The sequence below is a fragment of the Nannospalax galili genome, unplaced genomic scaffold (assembly GCF_000622305.1).
Source record: "Nannospalax galili isolate Female #2095 unplaced genomic scaffold, S.galili_v1.0 scaffold100, whole genome shotgun sequence".
Classification (NCBI taxonomy): Eukaryota; Metazoa; Chordata; class Mammalia; order Rodentia; family Spalacidae; genus Nannospalax; species Nannospalax galili.
This window is the reverse complement of record NW_008352891.1, coordinates 6,302,757-6,318,117: the sequence shown is the minus strand read 5'-3', so window position 1 is coordinate 6,318,117 and position 15,361 is coordinate 6,302,757. Positions and strand designations below refer to the sequence as shown.

The window sequence follows — 15,361 nt, the reverse complement described above, 5'->3', positions numbered from 1 at the left end:
TTATTTATTTATTTATTTGAGACAAGGTTGCACTGTTGAAGCCTTGGCTGGCCTAGAATTTGCTGTGCAGACCAGATTAGCCTCAAACTCACAGAGATTCACCTGCCTCTGTCTCCTGAGAGCTAGGATTAAAGGTGTGAGTCACCAAGCCTGGCTTTTTTTTTTTTTTTTTTTTTTTTTTAAATTCAATTTTACTGTTAGACTTCACAAGATTAATTAAATTGCTTGCTTACTAGTAAAATGAAGCCATCCCCAAATCCTGATTTTCTAGTTTTATGATTTTTCACAGCTTTTGTATACAGGTGATTTCTCAAGGCAAGAAGATAGACACCTCATGGCAGCTGAAATTCCTAATATCAAGCCAGACATTCTTATCATTGTGAGTATTGATATGCTGTGTTATGTGGTATAATATAACCAGCATAGGTTTTCTTTTTTAAGGCAGGATCTCACTGTGTAGTCCTGTATGGCCTGGAGCTTGGTATGTAGAGCAGGCTAGCCTTGAACTCATAGAGAGCCACCTGTCTCTGCCTCCCCAAGTGCTAGTGCTGGATTAAAGGCATGTACCACCATGCCCAGCCAGAACATTTTCTAGCAAAAAAAAGTCATAATCTCAAGTTCATGATGTCAATGTGTGGGTTTTTTTTCTTGTAAGAATTTTCTTGGCTCTTCTTTGTACTGTCTCTCCCTTTGCTTTGAAGTATATTAGCTGTGGTCTAATGCCAGAGACAATAGACCATCTCTGGTCAACATGTTTTTGATAGGTCGTGATAGGGTGTGTTCCTTACCTGTGTTCCCTCCTAAATATTTTTCTGTAGGTAAGTTAATGCTAAGTTTGTTAGAAGAACATCCGTTTTTGTTGTTTTTTTTTGTGTGTGTGTGTGTGTGTATGTGTGAGCATATTGCCTGCATGTACGTAAGTGTACCCATGTCATGCAATGCCTGCAGAGGCCAGAAGAGGGCATCGAATTCTGGACTGGAGTTAGGAATGGTTGTTAGCTGCCATGTGAGTGCTGGGAATTGAAACCCAGGCCTCTGCAAGAACAGCCAGTGCTCTTAACTACTGAGCCATCTTTCCAGCCTCTTGTTTCTGTTTTTTGAAACAGGGTCTCCCTGTATCCTCAGCTAGTCTAGAACTCACTTTGTAGACCATGTTGGCCTGATCTCACACAGATCTGCCTGCCTCTGCCTCTTGAGTGCTGGATTAAGGTGTGTGATATCACACCTGGCTAGAAGAACATCTTAAAAGGCTGTGTCAAAAATGGTGTGATCCTACTGCCTTTGTGGTGATGATTATCTTTCAACCCTTCCAACATGCTACTCTTACATTGTATTAGTTGGCAGGTCTCAAGGAAACCAAAAAAATGACCTGTGTGCAGAAGCTCTTGGCGGGGGGGAGGGTCTGACGCAAATTTTAAAATCTGTATTGGTGGCATGGTGTCAGGGAATGGGAGATCTGGGACTATTATACATCAAGTATGTTTGATTCAATGCAGAAGAGCACCTTTCCTCTGTAGATCCTTTGACTGCCCTAGTCTGAGCACCAGTGCCTGTTGCCATCCCTGAGTAACCTTGCCAAGTGATTAGATGTGGCTCAGCTCCTGTGCTCAGCATAGAATCCAACCTTTAATTGGGGAAATATTTTTTTGTCAATCTTCAGAACAAGTAATTATTTTCATATTATCTGGTATTTTAGAGCAGTGCTTCTCTAACTTTAATGTACTTATGACCTGTCTGATAATACTGTTTAAATACAGACTGACTAGGTAGTAAGTCTGGGCTTGGGCCTTGGATCTGCAGAGGCGTACATGGAGTGAGAGTCTATAGGATGTTCTTAAACTCAAGCATAAGAAACATGATCTAGTTGTAGTTTTAAAGCTTTGACTCCTCAAGGGTGGAAGGGAAAAAGCATGCAGCAACATTTATTTTGAGGGAAGAAGGTGTATTGTGTACTATTTCCAGATTCTGTTTTCTAAAATGTTCTTATTAAGATCTGAATTCTAGCTGGTTGTGGTGGCACACACCTTTAATCCCATCACTCACAAGACAGAGGCAGGAGGATCTCTGTGAGTTCAAAGCCAGTCTGGTCTATATAGCAGCAAGTTCCCAGGCCAGCCAGAGCTACATAATGAGATTCTTATTTGCTATCCTTTTAAATTAATATTATAACAGCATACTTGCAGTAAATGGCATGTTAATGAAACAAAGCTCTGCCTCAGCATTTCATTGAATTTTGAATTCTCTGGTTATGGTTGGTCTTGGTCTTATGTGTCTGCCCTGCTATTTAGGAATCTACTTATGGGACCCATATCCATGAGAAACGTGAAGAGCGAGAAGCAAGATTCTGTAACACTGTGCATGACATTGTCAACAGAGGGGGCAGAGGACTCATTCCTGTCTTTGCTCTTGGAAGAGCTCAGGAGCTGCTTTTGATTCTAGGTATTTGGGCAACTCTGGAACTCTCTTACCACTTTACCTAGTTACCATGACCTTGGATGCATCATTTCATCTTTATGGTTGTCAGTTTTTAGTTTTTTCATTTAAAACAGGGGATTTGAGGCTGGGTGTAATGGCACACGTCTTTAATCCCAGCACTCAGAGGCAGAGGCAGGTAGATCTCTGAGTTGAGTCCAGCCTGGTCTACATAGTGAGTTCCAGGCCAGCTGGGGCTACAGAGAGACCCTGTCTCAAAAAGAAAAAAAAAAAAGAAAGTGGGATTTGGAGGCTAGAGATGTAGCTCAGTGACAGAGCACTTGCCTAGCATGCACAAAGCCCTGGACTTAATCCTCGGTTTCATAAGGAAAGAAAAAATAGGGATTTGGTACAATAAGAGCCCCAAGAAGCCACAGCTCATATCTGCTGCTACTAAACAAAGTTAGGGTGCCTCTCTGATTTCTGTCAGTGTCAGAAGTCTTCAGTATGCATGCCTTTTAACCAGCACTTCCACTTCTAGAATAGGAAGAAGATAATAGGTAGAGGTATGTGTCATTTTAGGTCCTTGACTTTTTAGTGTTGTTTTGAGACAGAGTCTTGCTGTGTAGACCAGATTGGGCTTAAGATGATCTTCCTGCCTCAGCCTCCTAATAGGATTATAGACTTCCACCTTCATCATGTTAGTATTTTTAAGGAAACATGCCAGTAAACAAATTTGGAGAATGTCAGTTAGCTATTCAGTAAACCAAAAAACTGAATTTCAGAAACTATGTATTCTGATTCTATTTAGGTAAAGCATAGAAATGCAGAGCAGGTTGTGGTAGCACATGCCTTTAATCCCAGCACTTGGGAGGCAGCAGGCAGATTGCTGAGTTCTGAGTTCAAGAGCAGCCTAGTCTAAAATGAATTCCAGGTCAGCTGGGCTACAGGGAGACCCTTCTCAAAAAAAGAATAAACATGCAAATTATTAAAAAGATACCAAATGTAGATAATGGGGGGAAAGGTGATTTTTGTTTTGCTTTGTTTTCTGCTCTTCTCCAGATCTGCAAAGATTTTGGCCAGTATGCATGACTTTGTAATAAGAAGGCATGCATTCGTGTTTAGAAATTCTTCTGCACGTAGACCTTTTGTGATTCTATTTGAGGAAAGTATCCTTATGGATGGTTGGCTCTGTGTGTCTATAGCTTCCATGTGGGAACTAGAGGTTGTTACATTAAATAGAAAAGAGAAGGAAAGGGAAGATAGGCTGCATGATCCCAGGGCAAAAGCCAATTAGTCCAATTCAGTCTTTTGATCCTCTTTTCTAATGGCAAGTTAAATTAGTCTATATAAATCTTGAGCTAGAAAGCTATCATACCCAGTGATGTGAAGAGCAAAGGGATTTAGGAGTGAAGGTAGGCCATGCTATCACCCTTACACTGAGGTGCTGGACATCACAAATAGCAATGTAGGTCATCCTGTCAAATTCCAGTTTCTGATGATTAATGAGTAATACCTTGGTATAAGTGTTCCAAATACTTCATGTACATTCTAATTCCAAAAATCTTTTCTAGTTTATCTGAGGTGAACATTAGCTGTTTTTATCTGGCATCCTCACCATCAGAGTGGTGTTCCAATCCTGTTTTGAACGAGGACTACTTTAGGCCTTTGGTTGCTCCTTCCCCATCATTCTTCCTAGTTTCAGATTTCATTCACAGTCTAGACATAAAACCTTCAAGTCATTCAACTTTTTCTTTTTTCTTTTTTTTTTTTTTGGTCTTTTTGGGACAAGGTCTCCCTATAGCCCCAGCTGGCCTAGAACTTGCTATGTAGACCAGGCTGGCCTTGAACTCACAGAGATCTGTCTGCCTCTGCCTCCTGAGTGCTAGGATTAAAGGTGTGCACCTCCATGCCTGGCTCCTCACTCCTCAACTTTCTTTTTCAATATTAAAAATTTCTTTATAAAAATACAAAAAAACCCAGAGGTTGACTGTCTTGGGCTGTAGTCTGCTTTGTAAACTAAAGATTTGTAAAGTACATATAGACTATATGTCACAAACGTTTGACACTACTAAAATTTTTTAGTACATCTAAAAAACATGAATAGTCATCTGGTGAGGTGGCTCAGTAGGTAAAAGCATATGCCACAAGAGCCTAATGACCTGAGTTTGATCCCTGAAATCCACGGTGGAAGGGGAGAAACGACTCCTGAAAATTGTCTTCTGACTTCCACATAGGCATAGTGACACATGTTCACAAACACACAGAGAAGCTAATAAGCTTTAAAAAAATTTTTTTAAGTGAAAAACAGGACAAGCCAGAGAACAAAACAATAAATGCCAGAAAAGTTCCCTTAGATAGACTTATCACTAAAGCATCCTAGAGAAAAATAGAACTTGCACTAGTCAGCGTTTGTGTCTCCGTTTCTTCGTCTATAAGGTGGAAGTTAGGCTATTTTGAGAAAGAAAAATGAGGTTTAGGGGGAATAGTACTGTGGCAAAGTGTTTGCCTGTCATGCACAAGGCCCTGTGTTCCATCCCAGCACTGGTGAAAAAGAAAAAAAAAAGAAAATGAAAAGTGATGCATGTGAATTCCATAGTAGATATTTAACATATTTCCTAGGTGCACCTGGGGGAGTAAGTTGGCTACACAACATTTATAAAATGGTAAGATTTAATAATGAGAGTCTTCCGTTAAAATAGGCCTTCACTTGAAGGTATTTTACCCATTACTTTAATTAATTAGTCATAAGTGGTACTATGATTCCTTCTTTAAAAAAATGTTTGTGTGTGTGTGTGTGTGTGTGTGTGAGAGAGAGAGAGAGAGAGAGAGAGAGAGAGAGAGAATATGCCACATACATGTGTATATCTGAGGAAGGCATTATTAGATCTAGAACTGGAGTTCTAGACACTTGTGAGCCACCCATGTGGGTGTTGGGAACCGAACTTGAGTCCCCTGGAAGAACAGCAAGGGCTCTTAACCACTGAGCCATTTGGCAGTCCTGTTTTAGAATCAGCAGTTGATGAGTCTGTTTGAAAGAATAATAATACACTTGTATTTAAAATATTCATGGGATTTAGTGTCTCTCTGGGGGTAGTAATGGTCTCTTATGAGACAGGGTCTCCCTGTAGCCCCAGCTGGCCTGAACTCATAGACCAGACTGACCTTGAACTCACAGACCTTGAACTCTGCCTCCTGAGTGCTGGGATTAAAGGCATGCACTGCCACGCCTGGCTTATTTTTAGGTTTTATACCAATATTTAGACATAAGTTTTAGATTTTAATTTTAAGTTAGTAAGGAGCAGGATAGTTTTACTTAGTCATTAAAATAAAATTATACCTTATTAGATGAATACTGGCAGAACCACCCGGAGCTGCATGACATTCCAATCTACTATGCTTCGTCCTTGGCCAAGAAGTGCATGGCTGTATACCAGACGTATGTGAATGCTATGAATGACAAAATAAGAAAGCAGATCAACATCAACAATCCCTTTGTTTTCAAACACATCAGTAACCTCAAGGTGAGTGCTTATGGAGGAAAGGAAGACAAGGATAGGGAAACAGATCAGGGCTTGGAAGAGAAGCCTGTCGGTGACCAGCAAGACTTTCCTACTGAAGGCTCCCTTTTCTCTAGCCACATACTTTTCTGCCGGACAACTGTGGCAGCTGGACTTGGGTGTCTACTTTAGTTCATCTTACCCCTTGCTCTAAGTCTCAGTATTTGTAATTGCTAAGTAGCCTAGATCTCTTCTGTCATAGCAATAAAGTCCTAACAAAAATACTGTGGGTTACATTTGGATCTCTGTTCTCCTTCACACGTGATCATCTTTCTGATGAGCATCACAAATTCCATGTATGACTGGAAACCTCCCATGTTTGCTTTCCAAGGTCACTTGATCAAATCTGGTTTAATTTAACATATATGATTTTATTTAAATTATGATCAAATGCTTTCTATTTAGTTTTATGAGTGTTTTGCCTGCCTGGATGTAAGCACCTCCATGTTGTTCAGTGCTGGCAGAGGCCAGAAGAGGGCATCAGGTCTCTTAGAACTAGAGTTACAGACAGTTGTTAGCAGCCACTAGTGTACTGGGAACCAAAGCTGGTCCTCTATAAGAGGAACCAGTGTTCTTAACCACTGAGCCATCTCTCCAGCCTCAAATGCCTCTTAAAGAACACATTCTAATTTTAAGATGTGACATTTGAACACATAATGTTAATTAATCTTGTCATGACCTTTGTAGTACTGTGATTAATCCTTAAAAATGAAGAATGCTTTGATAAACCCTGGTAATTAGTATGCTTTATACCAATTCTTTGTCTTTCTCAGAGCATGGACCATTTTGATGACATTGGCCCCAGTGTGGTAATGGCCTCACCAGGCATGATACAAAATGGCCTATCTAGAGAGTTGTTTGAAAGCTGGTGTACTGATAAGAGGAATGGCGTCATCATAGCAGGGTACTGTGTGGAAGGGACACTTGCCAAGGTCAGTTAATGGTCTTGGGGTACTGTGTTACTCTTAATCAGAATTGCAGAGGAGGCAGTATCTTCATAGCTTTCTCCATTAAGTACTTCTTTAAATGCTACAGGTTAGAAATGGTAGCTAGAGAGATTTGTAGGGTGAAGAACTGTGCAGACATTGAATAACACAAAATACCAAGGTTAGGATGCACATTAAAGTTTTAAGACTTGCTTAGCTGGTTATACTTGTGGGTTTTTGTTTATTTTAAAGAAAGCTGGGTGTAGTAGTAGTGCACACCTGTCATCCCAACAGTGGTAAGACAGAGTCCAGAGGATCATGAGTTCCAGGGTACGCTTGGCAACCCCTTGAAACTTAAAAAAATGGGTTGGGGGGTAGGAACATATCTGAGATAAACAATTGAATCTCTTCATCTAATGAAGAGATTTACTAATACAGGTTGATGATTTCATATTCATAGTGCTTGACCAGACACTGTAGGTATTTAGGTTTGGGATTATTTGTATAGGCCTTGCCAGTTGAGCATTCCTAATCATTTTGTACTAAAAAATATTCAGTTTTGGTTTTTCAGATTCGGTATGCAAAACCCGTGACTTAACTTTTGCAAAGCTATATAAGCCTTTCTATTGGTATAAAATGGCTGGTGTTAGCTACCAGAGAATAGACAGTGCAGAAAACACTGCAGAACTTTAGAGGCAATCTATGAATGTCCAAGCAAGCATGTTCTCTTGTCTTCTTGCAATTGGCATCTGTTTTATTTTAGAAATATGGTACGGTTTCTCATTGTAATTGTTTTCATTCCTTTGTCTCATTCTGAGAAGTCCTTAGAAAGAATATTGATCTGTCTTTAGATGTTTCCAGACTAGAAGTTCATGTGTGTTTATGGAAATCCTGGCACCTGGACATGCCTTTCTAGAGCAGGAGGAGTTGGAGGTGCGACTTCATTTTCCAGTTAGGAGTTACAGCTTTCCCTGCCAGCATTGTAGATGCACTGAGCTTTAGTTATCTTACTTTTCTAATTAAATGTTTACTTGATCAAGAAAATAAGTGTTTGATACTTGCTGAGCCATGAGTGTTAAACCAACTGTTGTGGTAGAGATCCTGTTTACATTAGAGTTTTGATGACATGAAACATAATCAAAATGTACCATTTTTACCCCCTAATTGTACAGTTTGTTTTCTTGTATTTGTTTCTGGCAGCATATCATGTCCGAACCTGAAGAAATCACTACCATGTCTGGACAGAAGTTACCACTGAAAATGTCTGTTGATTACATTTCTTTCTCTGCTCACACAGATTACCAACAAACCAGTGAATTTATCCGTGCTTTGAAACCGCCTCACGTGGTGAGTCTATGAATTTGACATATAATATTCAAGATGCATGAAGTGGCACAGCAGCACTTAAAGATCTTTTTGTGAACAGAGTGCTGCACTTGGCGCTTGCTTTTGACATTTACAGATCCTCTTTGTGTTAAGTTCACTGCACTTTGATTTTCTTCCTTTTGCACTATGCTTATTTGACTGACTGACCCTACTCTAGTGTTCCTTCTGTTTTCTGCTTCCTCTCCAGGAACTTAGGAGCCAGGCTTGGGTATGTGGCTGTTTGCTTTGAATCTCAGCTCATTCCTTTCCTTGCCATGTATCTCTTCAGCCTCTCTGTACCTTATTATAAATAGGGACGATAATACCTTACAAGGTCATTGTGAAGACAAAATGAGAGAAAATATGAAGTACTTAATGCAGTGACTAGCTCATAGTAAATGGTTAATGGTAAAATTAAATTGATTAAATTGTTAGTGCAAGAATAACTTCAAGAGAAGAAAAAGTCATAGAGTTTCAAGATTTAAAAAGGTATAAAACACATACTGTATATAGCTCCCTTATTTATGACTTACTTATATTTTTAATTTCATGTAAAAAAATTAATAGTAGACTAATGAAATTACCCTGTCACTGGCTGAAGGTACTTATTGTACCCCATTCCCTTTTCATCTCAGTCCCATCCAGGTTCCCTATAACTACTTCCTGTCTCTGATTTTGATAATTCATAGTATACGGAGGAATCATGCAACTTATATTTGCAAGGTTCAGCCATGTTGTTGCATGAATCACAGCTTCCTGCCTCCTTACAGCCGAGGAATAGTCCACTGTTTATCCATTATCCATTAGATAATATGGGTTAGATGGACCTGGGTTACCTTTTGGCTAGTGTGAGTGACAGCTCGTGGCTCGTGGTTTTCATTTCCCTCATGGCTGATAGTGTTGAGCATCATTCCTTGTGTTCTTGTTAGTTTTTTAATGCTTTCTTGCATGATGTTCCTCATAGGTATTTGCCACCTGCCCTTGGTGAACACAGTCAGGGATGGAGAAAATCTCCTCCTTAGTATCATCTGTAGAATTTGGTGTAGTGTGGCCCCTACCATGTGTTTCTAGTATGTATGTGGTTTGTGGACACCCTCTTGTACGTTAAGCCAGGGTGAGGAAAGCTGTCTTCTGCTTTCTTTGCTCTCATTACCTTAAACTCAATCCCACTTCATCTCATTGCTGTTCTGGTTCTTTCTGAACCCACAGTTTACATCCTTGATTTGGACTTGACATTCACCTTCTAATAAACAGCCCTAGTAAAAGTGTACTACTCATAGCCTACATTTACTGTTTACCAAGTGTCGGGGTAGTAGTGTCTCATAGGAATTAACTTGCTCAGTCTTTATAGCCAGCAATTTTTCTGAAATTAAACAATGGAGATGTTGAATGACTTGGTCAAGGTTATAGTTATTACACAGCAGCACCAGGCTTGGTAGTGCTCAGGCAGCATAGCCTGGGCCCTGTACCCTGGTAATAAGCCTTTGCCCTGGAGTGCTGCTGGCCATGCTTGTGCTAGCCAGACAGAAGCTATCTGCCAGTGGTCTGGAGACCAAGAGGCACCCCCTTTGGAAGACAGAAGCTATAAAAGCAAACAGAAAAAGTCCAGGCATGGTGGCACATGCCGTTAATCCCAGTCCCTGGGAGGCAGAGGCAGGTGGATCTCCATGAGTTTGAGGCCAGCTTGGTTTACATAGTGAGTTCCAGGCCAGCCAGGGATATATAGTAAGACCTTGTCTGAAAAAAACAAACAAACCAACAGAAAGACTGGCAGTCATTGCAGTAATGGTGAAAGAATGCTCCTCTAAAACATTTCATTTGGTTCTGAAACATTTTATTTGCAATTACTTTTTTTGATACTTTATTATTTTATATGCGTAAGTATACTGTTTGCATATATGTAAGTGTGCCTTTGTCATTGCAGTGCCCGAAGAGGTCAGTAGAGGGTGTTGGATCCCCTTGAACTGGAGTTACAGATGGTTGTTAGCCACCACGTGGATGCTGGATATTGAACCTGGGTCCTCTGTGCAAGAGCAATCAGTGCTTTTAACCACTGAGTCATCTCTCCAGCCCCTTGTTTTTGTTTTTTTGAGATACAATCTGTATCTCTCCATTTGGCCCAGAACTCACTGTATAGACTAGGCTGGCCTCAATCTCACATAGATCTGCCTTTATTAAACAAGAAACTATCAGAAGCTGCTTTTTTTTCCTTCTGCACAACAACTACATTTTAAAGTTACACATTAAGAAACCAGAAGAAAACTGGATGCCTTCCAAGCTAGTAGAATAGCAAAAAGCCTTATGCATTTAAAGCTGCATGGGCCATGGAGGCCTTCTGGTTCAGCCCTTAATGTGAACATGAAGCCTAGAAATGAAAGAAGTGTATCCTACTGATAGTGTAAAGAAGTTTACTCTTAAAGTAGATGCACCTAGTATATATATATACATTTTTTTAACATTTTATTATTTTTATTTTATGTATATGAGTGTATTCCTTGCATGTATGTGAGTGCACCCATGTCGTGCAATGCTTCAACAGTCAGAAGAGGACGTCGAATTCCCCTGGAACTGAAGTTAAGGGTGGTTCGTAGCCACCATGTGGGTGCTGGGAATCGAACCCGGGTCCTCTGCAAGAGCAATCAGTGTTCTTAATGGTTGAGCCATCTCTCCAGCCCCGCACCTGGTGTATTTTAAAGCTAAACAGAATAAAGAGTTCCACATGTTTGCCTGGCTGAAGGTCCCTAAAACAAGTAATCATAGGGCTGGAGTGATGGTTCACTGAGGTTAAGAGTGTCTCCTGCTCCTTCAGAGTACTAGAATTGGGTTCCTGGTACCACATCTGGTAATTTACAGCAGCCTGTAAACTTCAGCTCCAGGGGATCCCATGCCTTCTTCTGGCTGCCATTACCTGAACTCACCTGCATATACCCATACACATAAATAAAAACAAAATAAATCTTAAAAAAAAAAGATGTTTCATAAATTCAAGTATACCTTATTTCATGTATTTAACTTAAGGACAGTTATTCATCTGAATGATGTTTCTTTATACTCTCAGATTTTAGTACATGGAGAACAGAATGAAATGGCCAGATTGAAAGCTGCACTGATTAGAGAATATGAAGATAATGATGAAGTTCACATAGAAGTTCACAATCCTCGGAATACAGAAGCAGTGACTCTGAACTTCAGAGGAGAAAAGCTGGCCAAGGTAAAAGGCAGCAGTTGGTAACCTCACCACACTTTCTCCTTAGGGGAGTGTATTCTCTTTTTTTTTAAATTGAATTTTTGTGCATTTTGTACAAAACATCTTAATCATATTTGTATGCCTCCCCTGTCCATACCCCACTATAGCTATGCCCCCCCCACACACACACCGGCTTTCATGTATTCTTTCATATATATTAAGGCCTATCAAGTCAAGTTAGTGTGCCCAGATGTCTCTCAGTGCAGGTTCATCCACTGGGGTCTAGTCAGCCTATCTAGGGTCTTTCCCTTAAAGAGGATCAACTCTCCCTTGTGAAGATAGGCCTTCCTTGGGTGGCATAGACTTAGGATCCCAGCATTTGAATGGCTGCGGCAGGAGTACTGAAAGTTTGAGGCCAGCTTAGGCTGCATAATGAGTTCAAGGCAGCCTAGGTTACCACAGTGAGACTCTTAAGTTTCAAAATAACAAAAAAGAAAAAGAAAGAAAACTCATTGATGAAAAGCCTTTCTTACAGAGGAGTTGGGCAGGGGAAAAGACTAGCAAAACTTAAGGTGTGAGGCTTTTGTTGCCCTGGAAGAGAGATGGTTGTAATTATGCCTGAATCATGCTGTTCACAAACTTTCTAGAAGAGTTAATGGTATATTTCTTATGCCTGTAGATGTATACATACAGTCAGCAATTCAAAACTATACTTTTCAGACTCTGCTGGTAGAAATAGAGGGAGGAAAAAGATTTTCAGTTACAAACTAGAAGCTGCACTGACCAGCAGTCAAAACCTGAACTGCTTACTGGAATTTTGTTCTCCAGTAATTTAGTTACCGTAAAGCATTAGTGGGCTTAGAGTATAGGTCAGTGGTAAGATTGATCCCTAGCATCACCAAAAATGGCAAAAAAAAAAAATTTTAAAGCATTAATTTGTTTTCCTTCTTAAATGGCATCACCATTAAAATCTGTCTCTTCGAGCAAAGCTGCTTTTCAGAGAGTCACTGACATTTAAGGAGAAAATAGGGGCTGCAGAGATGGCTCAGCGGTTAAGAACACTGACTGTTCTTGCAGAAGACCCAGATTCGAATCCTAGCACCCACATGGCAGCTAACAACTGTCCGTGACTCCAGTGCCAGCAGATCCGACAGCCTCTTCGGTCCTCCTCGGGCATTCATTGCACAACATGGGTGCACTTACCTGCATGCAGGCAATACATGCATACATATAAAATAAAAATAGTAAATAAAAAATGTTTTTAAAAAAGGAGAAAATAGCCCTGTGAAACGGCTATCTCCATGTATAATTCCTCATAGTGAACATGATGCTGCCCAGTGGCTGTTGGCCCTGCTTAATTAAAGGTACACAGGGATGAACTGTACTGTCTTCATCCCTATGAGCTCACTCATTTGTAGTGGTGAGAAGTTGCCATTAAGGATTGTGGGTTTCAGCTGGGCATGATGATGCACTCCTGAAATCCTAGCATTTGGGCAGTATAAGCAGGAGGATTTAGAGTTCAAGGCCAGGCTCTGCCAAGTAGTGAGGTCAAGGCCAGCCTGTACTACATGAGACACTGTCTACAAAACAAGCAAAAAAGAATTGTGGGTTTCGTGTTTGTAAGGTTTTTGTATTTAATCAGTCAATATTTCTCAATGTCTGGTCCCATGCTTACTGACCTCTGTGTTCAGAAATGCTGTTTCTCTTAGCTTGTGGTTGGCACACTCCCTCCATGTATTAGGATTGCCAGAAACGTCTGCATTTTATACCATTCTATATTCTTTGCTTGTTTTTCTTGTAATAGGTCATGGGCTTTTTAGCAGATAAGAAACCAGAACAAGGCCAGCGGGTTTCTGGAATACTTGTTAAAAGAAACTTTAATTATCACATACTTTCTCCTTGTGACCTATCCAGTAAGTATACTATGCCTTGTCAAATACAATTTGATCTTAACATTGAAAGAAAATCTGGGAAAGGTGCTCTTAATCTAGTTGTCAGTTTTTAAAATTATTAGTAATTTATTTATTTAGACTCTGTGTGTATGGGGGTGTAGGTCAGAGGACAACTTTTAGGAGCCAGTTCTCTCCTTCCACCATCTAGGTTCTGGGGATTGAACTAGGGTCTTCAGGCTTGTGTGACAAGCACCTTTACCTCACCAACCCTGGTGGTCAAATTTTGAGTAGCAGCAAGTACAATGATGAACAATCTAAATAGCTTTATGGAAAAAGAAATCTTCCCTGAACGATTGAAACAGTCAAATTATTCATGGAATCTTTGGGGTGGGGAGGCTTCACTTCTAAGGCAGAGTGACCACTCCTGACCCTTTTTTTCTACCTTAACAGGATGTAGTGCTTTGATTTTCTGCAGTAGCATTTGTGCTTACCAAGTAGACTTTGTTTTTGTTTGGTTTGAGGGATTTTTGTTTGTTTGTTGTGGTACTGGCTATTAAATTTAGGTCCTGTGTATGCTAAGGAAATGCTCTACCACTAAACTACATTCTGGATCCTTGGTATTTTTTGCTTTGAGATAGGACCTCACTATGTAGCCCTGGTTGGCCTCAAACTTATCCTCCTGTTTCAGCTGCCTAAGTATCTGGGATTATAGATCTGGCCCATCATGCTCAGCTAGCATTTGGTGTTTTGATTACCTGTGGTAATTTTAGAATTTGGTTTTAGTTTGGGGGTGTGGTGTGGTGTGTGTGTGTGTGTGTGTGTCTGTCTGTCTGTCTGTCTGTCTAAGTGAAATGGAACTCTTGAGCCTCATGCATGCTAAGCATTCCACTGAACCACCAGGTTGCTCCTCATTCCTTTAGGACCTAAGTTTTCCAAGAATAAAATCTTTTATAATTTCTTTAAAAGGAAAAACTTAAAATCCAAATATTTCATTGCATTGGAACTTCCTTTGTATTATCCAGGTAACACAAATCATGTAGCCAATGAATATGTATACAAACAGAAGCTCATTCTGGAAAAAAATGAAAATTTGCACAAAGTTAAATAGGGTTACATTTAAATTTGTAAGTTACTTTCCCCCCACATTTACAGATACTTCCACATGAGCTCTGTGTCTATGTAAATTCTGAGCCATCAGTAAGGTCTTACTTTCCCAAATAGATATATTCTCTTAAGTGAACACACTACTCAGTTTTACTTGCCTAGCATTAAGTTGTAAGTGCTTTATAAAGGAATGCAAAATAACAGCAATATTTACCTATATTTAGGTATTTAACTATGAGAAATGTCAACTGTTGTCTGTCAGTTCTCATACTTCAGTATAAAACCTGTTTTTTATTGGGTAGTTAGCTCTAACTCTTATGCCATGCTCTGGCCTAATCTAGGCAGTGAAGAGTTACCAAACGCTTCAGTAGTAGTCCTGGCCATTGACATGTTAGTCTAATGAGGGAAGCAGTGTTAAGAAGTGCTGATCCCAGTTCAGCTCTGATACAGAAGAGTTAGGAAAGGCTTTTCAAGTCAGAAGCACTCGTGCCAGGTGGTGAAAGTTGTGAGGAGATGCTGAACAGAAAAGAAGGCAGGTGACAGCTGATATACTAGCCTGGAGACATCTAAGCTTCTATTCGGGGAGTCAGGTGGTTTTCCTGTGTCTAGAACTCAGATTAACTGGGGGTCGCATGGAGTGGGGTGTAAGGAAATAAACTGTGAAGCAAGCCTGTCTTTCTAGATTTGGGACAGATGGGTTTTCACTTACTTTGCTTCTACTCTTTTTCTTAATCCCTGATAATATGTTTTTCAAATTATATTTTGCATGATATGATATTCTTTTTTGTTTTTGTTTTTGATACATTGTCTCACTATGTAGCCCAGGCTGGCCTCAATCTGAGATCCTCCTGCCTTAGACTCCTGAGTACTGGGATTACAGGAGTGTAAAGTATATTTGTTCTAATTTTCTTTACA

General features: G+C 40.1%; 1 protein-coding gene across 2 annotated transcripts in view; it reads left to right on the top strand.

The window, feature by feature from the left end:
• The window catches only part of Cpsf3 (cleavage and polyadenylation specific factor 3), a 37,593-nt gene that overhangs the window by 11,600 nt on the left and 10,632 nt on the right, over window positions 1-15,361 (top strand). For both annotated transcript variants that reach the window (XM_008850133.3, XM_017802487.2), the window contains 7 exons: window positions 290-379; window positions 2,289-2,439; window positions 5,761-5,936; window positions 6,746-6,904; window positions 8,099-8,245; window positions 11,322-11,474; window positions 13,255-13,363. In XM_008850133.3, coding sequence (XP_008848355.1) covers window positions 290-379; window positions 2,289-2,439; window positions 5,761-5,936; window positions 6,746-6,904; window positions 8,099-8,245; window positions 11,322-11,474; window positions 13,255-13,363 — 985 coding nt within the window. The remainder of the gene's footprint in view (window positions 1-289; window positions 380-2,288; window positions 2,440-5,760; window positions 5,937-6,745; window positions 6,905-8,098; window positions 8,246-11,321; window positions 11,475-13,254; window positions 13,364-15,361) is intronic.